We start from the raw sequence: 21,105 nt of genomic DNA on the forward strand, positions 1-21,105 counted from the left end.
ACTGAGGATGCTACATCTGAAAGGGATGCGGTTTATGCTTGACAGAGCTCTCCAGCATCAGGGGTGCTCAGCCAATCAGACGGCACTCCCGGTGTCTCCCTGCCTCTTAATTGGCTGACACGTCCAGCAAGAGTAGCTGATCTACGCATGGAGCCTGGGTTTATCAGGCAGCAGACAGAAGCAGGGCACACAGTGAGAAAAGAAAGAGCAATAACGGGGTGACTGTTGCCTGAGATAAGTGCTACTGAATCAATCAAGATGAACCACAGCTCCAATGATAAAGATCCGGAGACCATAGAGCCACTGCGCTATCTCAGGTATGTATTTTTTGGTATTAAGCCTCATAATGTGCCCAAATTAGATGTTGAATCTTTTAATCTTGGTTCGTGTTTAAATGCAATAAATAGGGACCCTGTTACATTACATTGTTGTACATTACCTGTTACATTGAGTAACATTTGCATCATCTTTTAGTCTGACTTTAGTGATGTGTGACACAGAAGGATGGATGTAATATCTCCCACTGTCTAAAGAAAATGCTTCTAACTTCATTTCCTCCCAGCTTTCCTGTTTACAACAATAAGGCGCACTGATTATGATCAACGTGCTTTAATAACGTGGACATGTGGCTTGTAGGCACACAGGTGGAAGAGCAGTTTGTTGGTGATTTAGGCATGTCGGCAAAGGTGATGTGACATTTTAGCTGCTGGACGTTGTGATGGCAACATCATGGCCAACGATTTGCTCTTTAAACAAGCAGGGGTTCGCCAGTTTCCTGATCAGAGTGAAATATGGCATGTGTTAGAGAGCTTTCTAAAGCATTATCAGCATATAAAAGTGTCTAATTCTGTCTAACATCTGACAAATGACCTCATATCCTTGTGAGATTTAGATACTACGGAGAGTAACCAGAGAATATCTGATACAGAAGTGACAGAACAAAATGGTGTTTTGATCAGAAGCCCGAGCGACACAAGGTTTGTTTTCCATACTGGGCTTTCCTGGCAAGAGAGGCCCTTGAAGCTCTTCACACCAGCCCACGACGTTTAAATACGCTGGTCGGCACTCGGCGAGAGACGAGGCAAATTATACACTTTAAGGGAGGATGGAATAATAGGATTTAGGGATTTGAGGTTTAACGGCGTGAATTCTGGGGAGATTAATGTTCCTGCTGTAACCCTCATAGCTAATAATGTTGGTTTTGCATGGAAACCACTCAGTGTGAATGCAAACAATTGGCTTTTATTATTTGAAACAGATTGATTTGTGTATTCGTGTATCCTGGGATTAATGTGTGTTAATGGCCCCCGCATCCTTTTATTGATGTCAGGTATTGACGCTGAAACCAGTTAGTTAGCACGACCTGGTATAGGATCTTCATCGATAGCCATTCAAAACTACAGGTAGCCATGTGTTGAATTGTTTTTCTTGGCTGTATACAGTATCCACCTTAATTTTTCAACGCAGAAGTAAGCGATTTCCTGTGAATGTGCAAGACTTCTGATTCATTAGCCACTATAGGTAAATAACTAAGAATAATAAAGTGAAGTAAACTGTAAAACTAAAAAGTAGTGCGTATATGATTATATTAATACTTTAAAAATAAGCATATAAGTGATATATTGGCTGATAAGTCTATAAAAATATATTAAAAAATATATAAAAATTTTATTTTTTTTAGAGCCTGGTTACAAAAACAAGTCTCACTATTGAAAACCATGTCTCAAGCACACAATTATACTTTTATGTAGCCTATATTAAAGTCTTGCGCTGCACAAGTGGCATCTTTATTTTAATTTATCGACCAAATGTTCTTATTGGGCCAATAAGTATAACATTAAAAATGAACATATATTGGCCGATACTGATATGGTGGCCAATATATATTGTGCATCCTATAAAATAATATCAGCTTATGACATAAAGCAGCATAATGTGCTGTTTTTGTACAGTTTATAGTACGCATATTCAAGTAGGAAATGACCACGCCCACTTTTATGTTGAAAATAAGATGTATAAATCACTACTATTTTGTTATATTAAATTAGATAATGTTTTTTGGACTCTCAAAAGTGTAAAAATGCCAAAAAAAATTCTGTCTGCTTCCTTTGACATCACAGCCCATAGTTGTTAGTCAAGTGCTAGCATGCATTTTTTTATGTGTTTCGACCAATCAGTGCTGTCATGACATAATTTCCTCTTTCAGAATGAGTAGTCTAGTAGTCATGGTATTGATGCCGCGTTCATGCCATGTCATAATTACCATAAATAAAGTAAAGACACACACACCGATGGGTTTGGAGCCGCCACCTGGTACAATAGCTCTCAGAAAACTACGAGTTTACACAAAGTTCTACAAGCACGAGAAGGCTTTTTACAGTTCAGATTTGTTACTGTATTACGACGTGGTGTGAACGCACCTTTACAGCTTAGATGATTGCCTTAAAACACATGGCAGATTTCAAGCCTCCTACTTCTGAGGGTTCATGCGCTAGCAAAACAACTCTCATTGAAAATGCAAGGGGGTAATCTAGCGCTCGGAAAGCGTTCCACCCCTAGGGGCTGCCATTGCTAACCAAGCCATCACCTGCTGTTAGCATCCCATTGACTCCCATTCATTTTTGAGTCACTTTGACAGTGAATAACTTTACATCTGAGGCATTTAAAGACTCCATTTGTCCATTGTTTATTTCTAAAGAAACACGACAATGTATAAAAGGCTCCATTACCTTGTATCTTACACTATCGCCCCGCAGAAGCTGTTTTTGTAAAAATAGGCTAACGATTGCGTCATAACCAACGCGACCCTGTCGCACAGTTGAGAAATTACCGTATAGACCTGAAGAGACGCTCGCAGGCAATCTTTTACTGTCTATGAGACAGTCGGGGGGACGTGGAGACATAAAGTCTGATAAAGTCAAGGGAGAAGAATGGGTAGAAGCCCATAGTGAGCCAAAAGCAACGGGAGAAAATATTTAAACAACGTGATTCAGCTTTCCCTTTCCACATCTACTAGAAGACTCACAGCTGTCAGACAGGAGGCTCACGTCACATCTACGTCGTCAAGCTCAGTCTGAGCCTGCGCAGTTCGCTCAGCCATCAGGAAGTGAGTGCCCCTAGGTTGACTTCATTATTTCGCCGTAGACGTCAATGGGGTCGCTGTGTCCATTTCTTTTACTGTCTATGTGAAAATGCTATTGGCTAGTTTTCCTCACATTAGATGTTAAACTCGATTCTTGTTGATTCTTAATTCAGAATTTCACACTTTTTCGACCCAACAGTTGCATCACGTGAAGAAAAAGCTTTTTGTAACTGGATAAGAGTTAACAGGTGTTAATGTGGTCTGGATCTTACCTGACAGGATGTCTACCCTCTTTTTGTTCTCCACAACTCATCTGTTTCTTTTCTGCCGTGGCTGTTTTTTTGTTGTTGTTTTTTATAGGCCTAGACTCTAAATGCACGCACGATTTGTGGTTTGTCACCAGGCAATGAATTACTTCTAATGGGGTCCCCATAAAAGTTAGATTATGGAGGCGAGGTCCTGATTTACTCAGTTTGTCAAAAGGGAAATACTGCAGGTTGGTGTGCTTTTGCTAGGTGTTGCAGGGGGTGTGATATAGGTGCGACTGGCTGAATATTTTATATGAGTCCTGCTGTATTGATGTCTAGTAATCCACTGATTTACAAGATCTTGGAGTTGGTCCATCGTCATTGTTCTCAGCTGGTCAAGAAGAATACTGTCACACACCATCTGTCTCTTCAGCTTTGATGCCAGAAATTGTTTGATGCACCATCAATCCAGATCTATCAAACGTGATCCAGCTAGACTCAAATTTTTGAATCCACATGAGCACCATTACTCAATGATCCACTGGGCCATGGCTCTGACCAGAGAATACTTCAAGAGCCAAAATTCCACTTAGGGAATAATAACACTGCAACTAAGGCTGATTGAAGCAATTCTTTTTCACATACATAAAGATATGACAGAACTTGTAAGCTTTTCCTAATTCAAACATATTTATTCAGACACCTTGGATTTTATCTCTCAAATACTTTTCAAATACCCTGGTTAAAACCAGACCATTCTCAGTAGTAACTGAGTTATGGTCTGGCAAAGGGGCGTCACCAACGGACATCGCTCAAATGCCTCTCGGCATAACCTAAAACCATTCAGAGCAATGAAGGAGATGACGTATGCAGAGCAACGGAGAAACATCTAAGACTCTGACAGCAATTCTGTTAGTGATTTCGGAGAAAATGTTGCATTGGCTTCTGACAACTTTTGCCGTTGTTGTAAAAGAAATATGATAATAGCTGGTGTCCACTGCCACTCCATCAATATTTTTGCCTAATTTGGAACACCTAATAGCATCTCAGAACAACTGAAATATCTCGGATCGACGGTCGAGACGGAAAGATTAGAGAGCACACAGGCTTGCAAAGGGGGGCAAATGAAGCTTACTTGACAACAACAGGTCCTATATAAATATTTTAATTAATAGAAATTAGAAATAATGTATAATTACTGGCACACATCTGTACTTTTTACACAGGAGAAGCATGTTCAACGTGGATGCCCTGGTAAAGAACAATACCTGTTTGTAAAATTATTGAGAATGCATAGGGTTGTCAAAATAAAACTGGTTTCATTACTACTTTTCTGCAGTATTGATACAGAGATACCAGCTGTGCATTCTTGCTCTCTTCGAATTGACACACACCCGCCTCCTGTCACTCACTCGTCTCATTCGCTCTGGGCGAATTGGTTTTCTTTTTTGGACGGGATTTTGTAGAAGCATAGCTCAGGCCTGTCTCTTCGTTGGTTAGTGCATCCTATTGCACAACAACGAAACAAAATAAATCACTCACTTTGTTACCCGTAGGGTTGCAACAGCTGTTTGTAAGTTATTTCTTAAATTGGAACGTGAAGTCCACACTAGAGGCTTAGTAACTTCTAGCTAACTAACTGTACTTTTTTCAGTGTCACCATTTGTTCTAGCTACACTGTAAAAAAATATTTAGAAAAAAAGTTACCTGGTTGCCTTAAAATTTTGAGTTCATTGAAATTAAAATTTTGAGTTAATACAATGAATTTTTTTTGAGATTTGACAACCTTTATTAAAATTATATTAAATTAAAGATTTTGTAAGCATATTGTGTAATTATGTGTGTTTTATTTCTGATGACGCAGTGAAACATGCCAAATAGTGCTATTTTCATGATTTATCAATTTTTTTATGTTTGTCAGAAACAATAATATTTTGAGTCTCTATTTATTAAACAAATTTCCTTCATTGTATCAACTCAAATTTTTTATTTCAATAAACTCAAAATTTTAAGGCAACCAGGTTACTTGTTTTTTTTAAGTTAAACCAACAAAAAACAAAAAAATTTTTTTTACAGTGTAGTAGGTCAAAAGCTCTCCGTAAAGTAATGCGTATCTGCATGATATTATACGTTTACCCTCAATGATCCAATAGCAGCCTTAAAGTACCTGAGCAGAAGTTGTGTTGAAATGCCATGAATTTGAGTTTATCCTTCATTCTAACCTAACTAACAGTGAAAATAAGTTTTCATTAAATACGACACTTAATCATGAATAGCAAGTGTTTTTATATATAATTTTTTTTAATATTCTTTGAGAAATCCATTACATTTTAACAGGGTTTAATGAAATAATGTGCTCAGTGAATCAGACATAATATGAAAGAAATACAGTCCATTTTGATTTGAAGTTGACTATAATTAAAGATGAAATTATTCACAATTGCTAATATCTCTGAGAGCAGAGTTAAAGAGAGCCATTTTTTTTATTAAGCCGGTAAAAGCACAGAATGGAAGATAAAGTGCTTGTTTTTCGCTTTTGGGAGCAGGATTTTCATGGTCATTTTATTTTAACCACTTTTTCTTATCCATCCGAGAGCTTGCCCACTGCAGCCAGCTCATATAGAACCTCGTTTATTACAGCTATAAAGAGGGTAGATAAAGTTTATATCACAGGCAAAATAACTGGCTACAGTTAAACACCAACGCTTCAGTGCAGCATTGGCTAGCTGCTTTTATTGTTAGTTTGCTAAATCAGATCTCCATTTTAGAAAGTATATCATATGTTAATCAGGTCCAAATCTCTCCATATCACACCAATTTAGTGATTACAGAGGTGAAGATTGGTTGATTTTTCTCATCACTCTACTCTTCAGTCAAGGGGTTGAATGAGATTGACGATATTTCTTTTTTCCCCTTTGACTTGTTTAATGAGTGTCATCACTGCTGTGAGGGGGGGGGGGGGGGGGGGGGGGGGGCTGTTGGATAAGATTGACAGTGTTTCTTTTTTTTCCTCCTGATGTGTTTAATGAGTGTCTTCACTGCCAAGCTACAGCATAACGAAGTGCTTCTATTCCTGATCGACTAGGTGAGATGTAGGAGATGGGGGAGGTGGGTCTGTTCATGAGGAAGCATCTTCCTCCACGCAGGAGCGTCCTCAAGAAAACTGAGAAATCGAGCTTGATTGAGATTAACTTGTCCTCCATTTGTCTTTTTCTATGATACTTATTTAGCCAGTCAAGTTAAAAAAAGAAAATATTTTTGCTTCATAAAATTCAAAGATCGGCACTAGAATGCTTTACATTTCATGTTTTCCTCTGTTTTACTCAGAAACACGTTAGATTACAGAAGCAAAGGGAATTTTGTGTAGAGTCATTTTCCTTTTTAACGCCCCCCCCCCCCCCCCCCCCCCCCAAAAAAAAATCACCCACGTTCCAGCATGGTGGAATAAGAGTACTAGGAGGGGTCATTTAAGGACTCGAGAGGTAATCGCAAAACACATCAGGTATGTGATGTATAATCGGTGGGGCGAGACGCAGGGATTACAGCATGTTGTGGGGAACCATCAACTGTTAAAAGAACTGATAGGAGCTGTTTTCACAAGCACATGGTACAATTTCCATTAGTAGAGAACAGCTGCGAGTCAGGGACTGATATATGGCCAAGTCACCATAGAAACAGTGGGACTGCAACATATTCCTATGAAGTCCACAGGCATATTTGACAGCATGGCAGTTTCTGAGAGAATGGGGAATTAAAAAGGGACCAGTTGACCAGTCCCGAACTGAGGGAAATTGAACTGTATTAATTATATTTTGTCAGACAGAACGATGTCCCGCAGCCCTATCCAGATTAAACATCCTGAATGTTCTGCTCCAGCTCAAGTTCTTTGTAAAATTTGACGGATGTGGATGGCCAACATTTTAGCAGTTTTCTGCTGCTATGCCTGTCTCAAATTGTCCCTTTTTGTTTCGACAGAGACAGCGTAATTGCGTTCACCATCTCGCTTGGTTGGGCATATTACAAAGCCATTATGCTCTGGCAAAAGCTGACAGTTGAGAAACTAGGAGTTATAATTTGGCCATGTTTATCTCTGCTCCGCGAACTGGTTTACAGTTCCCAAATGTTGTCTGTGTCTGTGTTGTCATGTACTGCATTGTTTTATTGTTCTATAATGTTTCCTGGGGTGCACTTAAAATGTTGTATGATTTTTACATAAAAGGCATTTTCCTACCCTGATTTTAGCCCTTTGATTTGAACGCTCTGTTTGAAGGGGCGTGGGTGCTGTGAGGCTTCAGTGTTTAAATGTCCACTGCTATGATTGGCTGAAATCTTTACATATGAAATAAGTATATAGTGTATAACTCTCGCAAAAACTTTTAGCACATTTTTACTATTACAGCTCGCAATTTAGGTGCTGTGCATTGCTTCTGATCATCCTTGAGATGGTTCTACACCTTCATTTGAGTCCAACTGTGTTAGATTATACTGATTGGACTTGATTAGGAAAGCCACACACCTGTCTATATCAGACCTTACAGCTCACAGTGCATGACAGAGCAATGAGAATCACGAGGTCAAAGGAACTGCCCGAAGAGCTCAAAGACAGAATTGTGGCAAGGCACAGATCTGGCCAAGGTTACAAAAAAATTCTGCTGCACTTAAGGTTCCTAAGAACAGATTTAATGTGGAGGTACAACATTTCTACTCTGAGTGTATCCAGAAGGGCGTATTACAGAAACTTTCGATCTCAGGTATTAACTTAAGATATGATAATTATAATAAGTTAATTTAGGATTTTTCACAATTTCGTATTACAGAAGCAAATCTTAAATTGAATTAGGATTCTTATCTTACAAAAACATTTTATCTGTAGTTAGGAAATCTTAAACTGCTCAAACGAGTTTGGTAATCAACTGTCAGGTCTGTTAGGTTTACTTGCTTCTGAGGTAAACCTAAAATCAAAATGGAGAAACATTGGTGTAATTTTAATAGTAGTGCAGAGTGCGGCAGAGATTTATATTTTGATAAGCTATGTTGAAAAGTTAAAGCCTGTTTAATAAATCACCTTTTGCAAAGGAAAAAAAAAAGTATGCGAAAACGTTTGATATTCGCATATGTAGGGACCATCTCTAGTTACATACGACATAAAAATTTCTAACTTCAATTGCATTTGAACGGAATGACTTACAATATTAAAACTAACTGTAGTGTTCATCTAGGTGTCAGCTATGATGCACACCTTTTACATATTACTTTTACATGTTCAAATGCTAATGAAGTAAGAAATTAGAGTATCGTACCAATATCGTATGTAATTTTCGAGACGGTCCTTACATTTGCAAATATCGTTGCCCTCTGTAATGTTGGTCGCAATTTGTCAACTAACTGCAGAATCGTGTGTCGTGGTAGTCTCTAATTATTTACAAGCATTTTATCATCAAAGCGCAGCGCTGGGTCCTCAAAAAGTCTCTGCACCATCAAATAGCACTCTCTCAAAAAAAGATTTTTGTACTGGGATTTTTACTGCTGGATTTTTAAAAAGGGCACAAGTGGGGTTGTCCTAAAGTTGAGACAGTTTTTAGGATTTTTGTTGAGTTAGGATGCTTCTGTTTATACTAGGGCTGTAACGATATGCGACATGAAATCGAAATCGCAATACGCAGGTCCACGAACCTGTATCGCGATGTGAGGAGGCAGAATCGCGACACACCCCTTCCAACTCCCAGAATTATCCTTCCTGTCCAGGTCCAACTTTTAAGTCAGCAGTATGGCAACATTTCAGCTACCTGGTGGAGAACAAGGATGGCAATCGTGTAGTTGACAAGACCCACACAATTTGCCCTAAGTGTTTCAAGAAGCTTCCCCAACCGGCTGGCAACGTTGTGTGAGCGTGGCGTTTCTGTTGCTGTCATCCGCGGGGCGGCTGCGTGGCGTTTTCTCTTTCTTTGCACACCAGAAGCGTGTCTGATGCGGCGCTTCTGTTGGTATTGATGTACAGGAGGCCCTATACTTCATGTTAAATATATATTGCCTATTGGTACCGCAAAGAAAACGTCGGCAGTAGCCTATTGACCATACAGATATATGGTACTGACGGCAAAATAGGCTACAGAATACTGTACAGAATAAAACTGTTTTATCCCCCCCCATATCAAGGTTTGTATCGTACCGTGGGTCAAAAATCGTGATACGAACCGAATCGTGGGTTTGGTGTATCGTTACAGCCCTAGTTTATACCCATTTCATATAGTTAAGATAATAATATGCACTTAAGAAATCTCATTCTGTAATAGCCTTTGTCCTAAATGTGGTCCTAACTGAAATTGAAATGAAATTCTTAATATAAGATCTTTCTGTAATACACCCCCAGTCCCAACTCATCATAAGCAACTTTTCTACCATCAGGCCAAACCATTTTTATTACTTACCCGTTCCATTCCATGCCGATCTGGCCTACCCGGTACGGATATGGTTTAATTTTCCACTGTGAGGTTGATAAGAGCTTTTTGGAATGTAATACATTTATACGTTGCCTTGATAAAGGTTTACAGATGGTATGAGATATAAATAGTGACTATGTTATGGAAGATGAACAGATATTTCTATTATTAACTTGTTTACTTTGCTCAAATAGAGCAGTTAGCCAGCTACAGAAAAACTGATAGCAAGGCAACAGACATGTGACCAATCCGAGGTAGCGATGTCACTAAAAGCATTCTACCAGCATTGAGAATTCAAAACCGAGAAAGATGTAATCTTGATATTCCTAACCAAGCTCACTGGAAACCATTTCCTACCATTCTTAGAACCATTTTGCCTGACGGTGGAAAAACGACTATTGTTGTCACGTATTGCCATTTTTTGTCATATCTCAAGTAATAATTTCCATCTCTTTATCTAGCCGTGACAATTTAGAACAGATAATAACTATTATGGCTGGTCAAATTATGCTGTATTTTCCATTGAAAATAGTGGAAAGATGGAAAGTGCTGTTGGGTTAACACATGTCTTGTTGTTATAGTAAGTTTTTTTTTTGTAATGACAGAACAAAAAGGCTCTTAGAGGAGAAATCACTGACCTTTTAAATCTCATCATCTGCATTTTCTGATGTGAATCAGCCCAAAGGCAGCTTACTGTCTTGTGATCTGAATGACCCTGACTGAGGGTGAGAGGGGACTTGCTCTTGAGGCCGCCAGCGGTCTCTGCTGATTATCGCTCTTGCTAATCACAGTCAACAATCAACATGTGGCGGCCCTCGGCAGCCCTGGTGTTGGGAGGAATATATTTATATGACCCTGCTGGAGGTCTAGAAGCAGATGTCATTGATCTGTTCATCGCCATCGACTGGTGCAGCGTCACTCAGAAGCATTTAATGTTGCATTTTTGGTTGTAGTAAGCCACACTTAAAAGTAAGACGTACAAATTTATGTAATTGACAGTTGTGGTAGTAGACTCAAAACGTTTAACGTTTAGTTCACCCAAAAATTTTAATTCTGTCTTTAATGACTCACCCTCATGTCGAAATCCGAGAGCTCTCTGACCCCTCCATAGATAGCAATTTAATTAACACTTTCACGGTCCAGAAAGGTAGTACAAATTGGGACTTCAGTGGTAGTATTTTTAAATCATCACACCAAAGCATTTAATGTTTCATTTTGGTTGTAGTAAACCACACTTAAAAGTAAACTGTAAAACTGAAAAATAACTAAACCAAACTGACCTGCAGTATTATAATAACTGCAGGTCACGAAAATATGATCCCTTCAACCCTTCAATGAAAATAACCCTTCTGGCTAAATTTACGCTTGTGGAAAAACAAACAACGCTTACAAAGAGACTTTGTTCAGTGGCAAATGTAGCAAGTTGGACATGGTTCCAAGGGAAAGTGCTAACGTTTTAACAGCCTGTCATCAACACTGTGAACATCTATTGTATTAATTCCATAGTATAGAAAGCGTAATGACAACCTTTTCACATAGGGTTTTTACAAGATAGCTTTACTCAGTGTAGTGTTGTCAAATATGTCAGTTTTTCGATACATATCGTTACTGAAATATTTGAAACGCTTCCAATAGGCTACTCATTTCCCCCAAAATACTGTGGTGGCCAAAATTATTAGAACACCTGACAGATCTGAAAATATTGACCATTTTTTCCTTCAAAACATGATTTAGGCTAATTTCATAATGCATAAACACGCCATTGGTTGCTCTGTCCATCAAATATCAGATGAAGTGATTCGTACTGTTTTTATCCACTTTTAACTTTAATATTTGGGATGTCCACCTTTTACATCAATCACAGCAGCACATCTCTCTGGCAGTGTCAATATATTTCTTCTGAGAACTTCAACACTAATGTTATCCCATGCCTTCTGCAACTGAAGCCAAAGGCTTTCCTTTGAATGTACAATAGATCTGTCCAGTTTAGTTTCCAACTTGCCCCAAATGTGCTGGATGGGGTTGAGGTCTGGACTTTGAGGGGGCCAGTCCATCATTTTCAGTGTTCCAGCAGATTCCTTCCGTCACAGGTAGTTTCGGCAATAGTTAGAAGAATATTGCGGGTCATTGTCCTCTTGGAAAATAAATCCAGGCCCAATAAGACGACTCCATGCCAAGTGTTCTAATAATTGTGGCCACCACTGTAAATACACAATACCAACTCTGCTGTCTCTCTTTCTCTCTTCTCTCTGACAGCGAGTTGACACACAAACTCGCCTCCCCTCACTCACCTGTTTAATTTCACACCCAGAGTGTTTGTGCACATAAAACTGCTTTCAATACTAGATTGAGTTATTTTTCTCTGCTTACTGTGCTCAAACAGTCAAATACGTAAAAAAATATGTCAAAATGCCAGGCTTGGCGAGTATTCACATAAACACACAGTCAGTTATGTTTTAAGTTTTGCAGTTTTCCCCATGGTACCGATGTCAAAATTGTGACCAGTGAAAACGCTGAGTGGCTAGTAATTTTGGAAATCCACTAGCCACAGCAAAAATGTTAATGTCAAGCTTGTGCCAGCTGGATGTGCTGTCAGCAATTTGCAAGACCAGAGCTGCAAGGTGTCTACGATATATAGATATAAAATCCATTCTTGTTTAATAATTACAACATTTTGGGTAGTGAAATCTTGGCAGCTGGCTTGCTTATGCTTCCCACACAACACGTTTTCCATAATGAGTCTCCTCAGTGATGTTCCGGCAATAGGAAAAAAGACCAGGGATTTGCCAGCCCCGGGCAGCCATTTTTAACTCATCTCTGTGTGTAAAAATTCCAGTTTTAGGCAAAATAATAGACTCATTGTTCTTGTATGAGCCAGCAGCTACGTCTTGCTTTGTCTTTATTAGAGCCCTCTGAAAAACCACCAGCAATAAACAAGGTTGGCTGCAACACAATCTCATAAAAGTGACAAAATGCTTCACTCCATGACCTTTGGGATATTACACTATTTATGCTAGAATGAACAAATGGAGATACTTTAATGTTTATTGCTTGGCACAGTTTAAAGAGACACTGAAGCGCTTAAAAACAAAATCCCGGAGAACATCATCGCTCCATGAAATATTTCATACTTGAGTTGTTTTAGATAGGGAAGCACAAAGTAAGTTTGACATTTCTGTAATAATGTTACTAAGGGCACCTGAAAGAATAATAATGTTGTCTTTCTTTCTTTTATTCATTCCTTGTCAGTCTCCGACTGATAGCATCATTCCTCGGTTTTAGTCATATCCTTTCCATTCTGCCTGGAAGATTTTGCTTTTCGGTTCGTATGATTTGATTTTCTCTCCAGTTAGGCATGTTTTTTTCCTTCTTAGTTAGAGCATTTGAAATGCTTCAAGTGAAATAAACATTTGTAATTGTCATACTGTCTGTTTGAGGAATTAACCTGTTGATTTTATAAAAAAAAGACAGGATTGGTTTAAGCCTCTTTTGAGACTTAATTCAAGATGTCAAAATATTAAAAATTAGCAGTGTTTTAATAGTATCTATTTGAGTGATTCTATAACTGGAGATACATTTCAAAAGGTTGAGGAGAAAAGCTATTCACTTACAGAAAGTCTTTCCAGTATCTTATTGAAAAAATATTCAGTTTTAATAATTCAAGTGCTTGCCAAATACAAGTTACTTCCTTTTTTACTTTTACAAAAAAGTAATGTCTTTATAGTATTGTTTGTCAACTCTGTTACAGACAATCAGGCAATGTGCAAAGCAGAGTTTGACGGTAACAGGATTGACAATTTTAAACTTTTTAGCCAAAAACTCCACTTGCTAAGAAATAATAAATACTAAGAGCACATAACGCTAATGAATTCATAACTAACTGACTTTTTTAAACATCCCACTTTGTGATCAGTGATACATTCTTATTTAAACATTTTTTATTGTGGTAACAATTTTGACAATTTACAAAATAACTCTTGGTGTAAGAACTTTTTAGATTCAAATATTTTCTCAGAGAAAGCACACATATCTTTCAGTGCTTCAGATCTTATCCGCGAGGGAAAGTCACATCATTTCCTGTATTTTACAGAGATTATTCCCACAACTCTAAAAATAATTTAAAATATATCCATTTGAAAAATGCAGATAACTATAATGACTTTGGATACCAAATGTACCTGTAATTAGAGAATAACCCATATAATATTATATAACTTATTAATATTTTGAATTTATTAATTTATTTTCCGTTTTCATTTTATTTAAGTAATTTTCTCATGTGCATTTGTCAATATTATTATGTTTATCTTTAATTTATGATTTATTTCAGTTTTATTAATTTCAGTACTATAACTTTTTCATCTAATATTTATATTTTATTTTATTTCATCTTTATTTCAAATAAAGTTTTAGCTTAGATTGGCTTTTACATCGTTTTATTATACTGATTATTATTGCATATTGTATATCCATCTCCATCTTTTTTTAACCACATTTGTGAGTACATGCTTAATTATATTATATTGAAGTGAACTATTTTTCATTGTGCGGAAGTGTGCATTTAAAATGGCATTATTTTTTTATCTCATATTGACTTCAACTGAATGCCCTCCCTTGGAAGGCATTCAGCGCTGTTTTAATCTCCATTAAATATGTCTATAACAGTTATGAATTGGACTCAGGGCACACGATGCAATCAGATGATGGAATATGAATGCAAGCTTGTTTTCCCTTTGAGATCCTCTCAACAGGGGAACATCAGAATGCCAGACAGAAAGAACAACGCTTTTATTCAGCACAGCTTGGTATACTTGTTTCCTGTGTGAATGACTTCAAAATAAGCTATGAAACTGTCTGAACTGAGATGTTTTATCACATTTGTCTTGATAGAAATTCAAATTGCGATTTGTGAACATCTGAGCACATTCTCTATGTGCCATATGGCCGTATTATGTTGACAGTTGTGACTTATTTTCACGATAAATTGTTATTCTCGGTTCAACCAGATGAGGACATGGATCCCTGCCTTAATGCTCTGGCATAGTCACAATGTATTTTATGGGCGCCCTGAGCAAGAGAGCGCTGAGCTGGCTGAGAAGGATAAAGAGAGAACAAGGATAGGTCACTTGAGAGAGAATCTCAGAGGATGCACTTTCTTTGGCTCGTGTTGACTGGTCAGGTCAGGTCAGGAGAAACGCCATTGATTGGTTAGGATGATTGAACAAATTGTTGTAACATTTTCACAGGTTAAGAGACACTTTTTCAGACACATGGACAGTTTATTAACAAGTGTACCCAATACAACATTTAAATAAATGGGAATAAAAATATTTCCAGCTCCTATTTCTCCCTAAATTACATTTTCTTTAAAAAAATGAAGGTTACATGTAGGTTGTATGTAAGTATGGTTACTTTTTACGCATTACATGTATTTACTTTAGTAATTACTATATAATTAGGGATAATAACATGGAAAAAAAACTAATCCTACCCAAACCTTATAGTAAGTACATGTAGTTAAAGCTAAACTATGTAACTTTTCCATCTGCTAGATGGCGCCTATTCAAAACAAAGGCGTAGTTTGATGATGCCATGTTTGAGCTCAGAATCTTGGGACATGTTGTCACCTCACTTCACTTCACTTCGGCTGTGCTATTTCCAGTTTTCTGGTCATGATTATGAGGTAACGCAGCTCTGTGTATCATATTAGATACCTTTACAGTGCCTTGCGAAAGTGGGACACAATCTAGAAGTGGAATGAAATTTATTGGATATTTCAAACTTTTTTAACAAATCAAAAACTGAAAAATTGGGCGTGCAAAATTATCCGGCCCCTTTACTTTCAGTGCAGCAAACTCTCTCCAGAAGTTCAGTGAGGATCTCTGAATGATCCAATGTTGACCTAAATGACTAATGATGATAAATAGAATCCACCTGTGTGTAATCAAGTCTCCGTATAAATGCACCTGCACTGTGATAGTCTCAGACGTCCGTTTAAAGCGCAGAGAGCATCATAAAGAACAAGGAACACACCAGGCAAGTCCGAGATACTGTTGTGGAGAAGTTTAAAGCTGGATTTGGATACAAAAAGATTTCCCACGCTTTAAACATCTCAAGGAGCACTGTGCAAGTGATAATATTGAAATGGAAGGAGTATCAGACCACTGCAAATCTACCAAGACCTGGCCGTCCCTCTAAACTTTCAGCTCATACAAGGAGAAGACTGATCAGAGATGCAGCCAAGAGGCTCATGATCACTCTGGATGAACTGCAGAGATCTACAGCTGAGATGGGAGACTCTGTCCATAGGACAACAATCAGTCGTATACACAAATCTGGCCTTAATGAGTGGCAAGAAGAAGCCATTTCTTAAAGATATCCATAAAAAGTGTTGTTTAAAGTTTGCCACAAGACACATTGGAGACACACCAAACATGTGGAAGAAGGTGCTCTGGTCAGATGAAACCTAAATTGAACTTTTTGGCAACAATGCAAAACGTTATGTTTGGCGTAAAAGCAACACAGCTCATCACCCTGAACACACTATCCCTACTGTCAAACATGGTGGTGGCAGCATCATGGTTTGGGCCTGCTTTTCTTCAGCAGGGACAGGGAAGATGGTTAAAATTGATGGAAAGATGGATGGAGCCAAATACAGGACCATTCTGGAAGAAAACCTGATGGAGTCTGCAAAAGACCTGAGACTGGGACGGAGATTTGTCTTCCAACAAGACAATGATCCAAAACATAAAGCAAAATCTACAATGGAAGGGATCAAAAATAAACATATCCAGGTATTAGAAGGGCCAAGTCAAAGTCCAGAGCTGAATCCAATCGAGAATCTGTGGAAAGAACTGAAAACTGCTGTTCACAAACGCTCTCCATCCAGCCTCACTGAGCTCCAGCTGTTCTGCAAGGAGGAATGGGCAAAAATTTCAGTCTCTCGATGTGCAAAACTGATAAGAGACATACCTCAAGCGACTTACAGCTGTAATCGCAGCAAAAGGTGGCGCTACAAAGTATTAACTTAAGGGGGCCCAATAATTTTGCACGCCCAATTTTTCAGTTTTTGATTTGTTAAAAAAGTTATCCAATAAATTTTGTTCCACTTCATGATTGTGTCCCACTTGTTGTTGATATTTCACAAAAAATTACAGTTTTATATCTTTATGTTTGAAGCCTGAAATGTGGCAAAAGGTCGCAAAGTTCAAGGGGGCCGAATACTTTCGCAAGGCACTGTAAGTGTGTTTAAAAGGATGTTATGACTACTCTGTGCGTTCGCTCAGCGGATGCTGTGACACTTGTTCACACTGCAAAGAGTAAAGCGATTCTGCAGAATAAAACCAGAAGCCGAAGGTAGCGCAGATATGACGCAATTGACAGGCGACTCCCTCAGACGTCCCGGCTCCTTAGTTACAAAGTTAAAATAGCAATTTTCTTATAATATCCCAAATGTTTCCAACTATTTGTATATTGTGAGAAAATTGCTATTTTAACTTTGGCTATTTTAAACATTTAAATGATGGCTGTCATAAAAACTTGATGGCTTTATTCAACCCTACATTAAATATTGAATATATAATGAATATGTAATATGGCGCATATGTTTAGCAAAATGCTCCTCTAGAATATTTCTTTGAACTAACTATCAAGTTTATGCTCACTGAATGGCCTCTCTGAGGTAAATGTCACTTTTGGTGATATATTGTTCCATAAATAATTGAGATATGCAATATCACTGTCATTTAAAGATCATTTTATGCCACTGAATATAATCATAATATAACAGCATAATGATACAAGTAGGCCTACATACTTTCAAATGACAATGAACTTAAGTCTATAAGAATAGTTAGATGCTGAATTGAAGTGTCAAAAATAATAAGAATCATGTTGAGTAAATAAACCTTTGCTAACAAAAAGTGCAAAATAACAATAGGACAAAAACACACTTGCAAATGCAGAAAAGGCACTTATATGGAGATTTCAATCTACAGATTTTTCCCTGACCTTCTTATCTTTGTAAGGTTAGGCTGCTGAAAAACACAAACTCATCCATTTCACTCCATCATGTTTATATTTGCACCGAAACAATGGATTGTAGAAATATGGACTTATTCTTCTAAACTGTCTGTAGGTCTCAGGACGACAATATAATGCCTCGAATAACACCTGCTTTTCAACTGTTGATGCATTAGCCCCGCTATCACCTCTGACAAATAAGATGACAAAGGCAGCGCAATCGGCAAAATAACGTGCAATATATCGCATCACCAAAAATGATTGAGGTCATACCGCGACAGGCCTAAATGTAACATTATGTGACACATTGTTTATCAGCTGTTTTATTGATATTTTTCTGTGGTTGAAACAGTGATTGAGTGACTACATGAGACATGATACGGATTTCTTTATGCCAACTAATTTCCTACTCTTTTCTTTTGGGTTTTGTGGTGAAATGTGAGATGGACGTGTTTTCGTGACATTCGTATCATATTCTATGGCTACTTGAGATCTTTTGATGTTTTGCATTGTAATGACACTTTTGTTGTTTGAGCAAGCCTGGGGAAAGAGCATATTAGTATCACTACATAAATAGCATTGGCAGATTGGGGTCAGTTCTAATGCATTGCCTTACCTAGCTTGTCATGTATCTGAGATTTCCTTGAGGAAACACTTGAGGTCTGTGTGAAAATGCAGAAGCTGCTCCTGCTGTCTTTTTTTAACGTTCTACAGTCCATTCAGAGCATTGTGTTCCAGTTAACTTTTTGTGTAAATTAAAATCGGTGAAATAATTAAACATCCACTATGAATATGAAATGCAGCATCCTAATGAAGATACACTGTATTGTCCAAAGCTTTGGGACGCCTGCCTTTACATACACATAGACTTTAATGACATTAAAGTTTATGTGTAGGACATTCTAGAAGTGCATTTGTGAGGTCAGGCACTGATGTTGAACGAGAAGGTCTGGCTTGCAGTCTCCGCTCTAATTCATCCAAAAGGCGTTCTATCGGGTTGAGATCAGGCCAAGGGCAGGCCAGTCAAGTTCCTTGCTCATCCATGTCTTTATGGACACTGGTGCTTAGTACACTGGTGGGCAGTCATATTGTAGCAGAAAGGGGCCATTCCTAAACTGTTCCCACAAAGTTGGGTGCATGAAATTGTCCAAAATGTCTTGGTATGCTGAAGGATTAAGAGTTCCTGTCCTTGGAACTAAGGGGCCAGGCCCAACCCCTGAAACACAACCCCACACCGTTACCCAAACCATCCAACCCCCACCCCCCTTAGCACCCCGAACTTTACACTTTGCACAATGCAGTCAGGAAAGTACAGTTCTCCTGGCAACCGCCAAACCCAGACTAATCCATTGAATTGAGTGCATTTACTTTAGTTAGTGCATTTACTTGTACCTGAACTTTAAATTTAAAGAGGACTCAAAAATCTTTTTAGTTGTGATATAGTATCTCAATCTACATTGCACTACATACTACTTATACTACTACTACTACTAATAATAATAATGCTATAATATTATTCCTATGACCGTAATAGCCATATATTGTAAAACAAATGCACTGAAAATAAATTGAAATTTCATAATTATTTTTGTTCTAATTTCTACACATGTAAGAGATAAACCCGTGAGCTTTTATTTTGACAGAAAAGTACGACGAAGCTTTTATTTAGGTGGAAAACAAGTTTACAAATGCGTCTCATTACAAACCTAGTGAAATGCTGTAATCGTCAACTATGCAATTGTGAAAATAATGAGTGCCTGCTGTGTTTCCAAATGCACACTGAAGCCATGAACATACAGTATATATATAACCAAAATTATTAAAATAGTCTTAAAAAATGTACCATTTTACCATATTGTACAAACTACTTGTAGCAAATGCTAATCACTTCATGCATGCTTGCTCACGCAACTCCGCTTTTTACCACTCACATACTGCCAAAACCGAAAGCAGTGAAATGTAATTCATATTCTAATCATATTCTTCATTAGATTACACTTCAAAATGCCAAAATAATACTATAACCTTAAATTGTACTGATCCCACAATGAATTAATGCAATATGATTCATCGTACATCCTGGATTATTCCAGATGGCAGTCGCAGTTGTTTTATCATCCTAAATTAGCCTGTTAAATTACACTTGAGTGCTTAGAAAATAACCAAAGGGCATTTTATTCAACCATATATATGGCCAAACGCAGCTGTTACTAACGCTTGAATATTCACTTTTTTCATTTGCTTGGTTTGCTGTTGAACTCCGCTTTTAATTGGGCCTGAAGGACTGTACCTGTGCTATTTTCAGTCTCTCTCTCTCTTATCTACATCCTTCAACCTGTCTACTGGCATCGTCGGTTCGGCGACCTGACTTGCTCCGTTACCATGGTTTCCTCTACTTGCACAGTCTCCTGTGGTCCTCTCGCTATATCTAGATGGGCACAGTTACTTGAGAAACTGCCAACTGGCACAGGCCATAATTACATAAGCACATGACCGTCGAAAAAGTTCCACTTTGATGTAATGCCGCTGAAGGGAACTAATGGATTTAAGCCCTAAATGGTGGTTGCTAATCACATTTCGTGGTTTCTCCACTTTTGGCAAACTGAACTGCTGCTTAGTATTTCAATGTTTGGTCTACTTGAACTAAACTGCCTGTGTTAAAAAGTTACATCCCTCAATGGAACATTCATTATCATGCGAGATCGTATTTTACAGCGGGCAGACGTGACCACAGGTTTTTGAGTCGAGCCTCCAAATGAAGATCTCCTGAAGATACTCCTTTGGTGCCAAATGCAGTTCATCAAAATCAAGACTCCGTGTCACCAAAAATGCTTCCATGGAGACGGGCAGCCGGCCCAGAGCTGACTGGCTGCGGGACAGGGCTGTTCCTGAAGAGGTCCATGCGCTGCATGCTCTCCGCCAGATTCCCAGAGCTCCAAAAATGGAACAGTTGATGTATTATTGTCATTTTGGAAGGGAAGTTGAGCCGCCTCAGCAATGGGTTTCAAAATCGAGTTAACAAGCCCATCTAAAGTGTTGTGGAGATGAGTTTATGGGTCAGCGATAAGACTTGAGACGATGCCCATGACCCGTTTATCGATTTCTCTCAGAGAAATGGCCGAAACATGATCCTTTCTAAGGCATTAGAGTAGCTCCTTGCTTTCATGCCTTCGGAAAAAAGATTTAAGCTTCGATGTTGTTTACCGGTTCATCTGGCCAGATGAAAGTCATTGTGCAGTGAGCTGGCCAGATGGGTCAAGCCCTGAAACCATTTTCAGGTGTGCCTGGTCTTTTGGATCCATTTACACCCCAG

General features: G+C 38.3%; 1 protein-coding gene across 1 annotated transcript in view; it reads left to right on the forward strand.

The window, feature by feature from the left end:
• Positions 1-112: 112 nt before the first annotated feature.
• The window catches only part of yjefn3 (YjeF N-terminal domain containing 3), a 51,736-nt gene continuing 30,743 nt past the window's right edge, over positions 113-21,105 (forward strand). Inside the window, exon 1 of the mRNA XM_067415890.1 lies at positions 113-317. Within this exon, the coding sequence (XP_067271991.1) occupies positions 259-317 (59 nt within the window). The 5' untranslated portion in view covers positions 113-258. The remainder of the gene's footprint in view (positions 318-21,105) is intronic.

The sequence above is a fragment of the Pseudorasbora parva genome, chromosome 14, assembly GCF_024679245.1.
Source record: "Pseudorasbora parva isolate DD20220531a chromosome 14, ASM2467924v1, whole genome shotgun sequence".
Classification (NCBI taxonomy): Eukaryota; Metazoa; Chordata; class Actinopteri; order Cypriniformes; family Gobionidae; genus Pseudorasbora; species Pseudorasbora parva.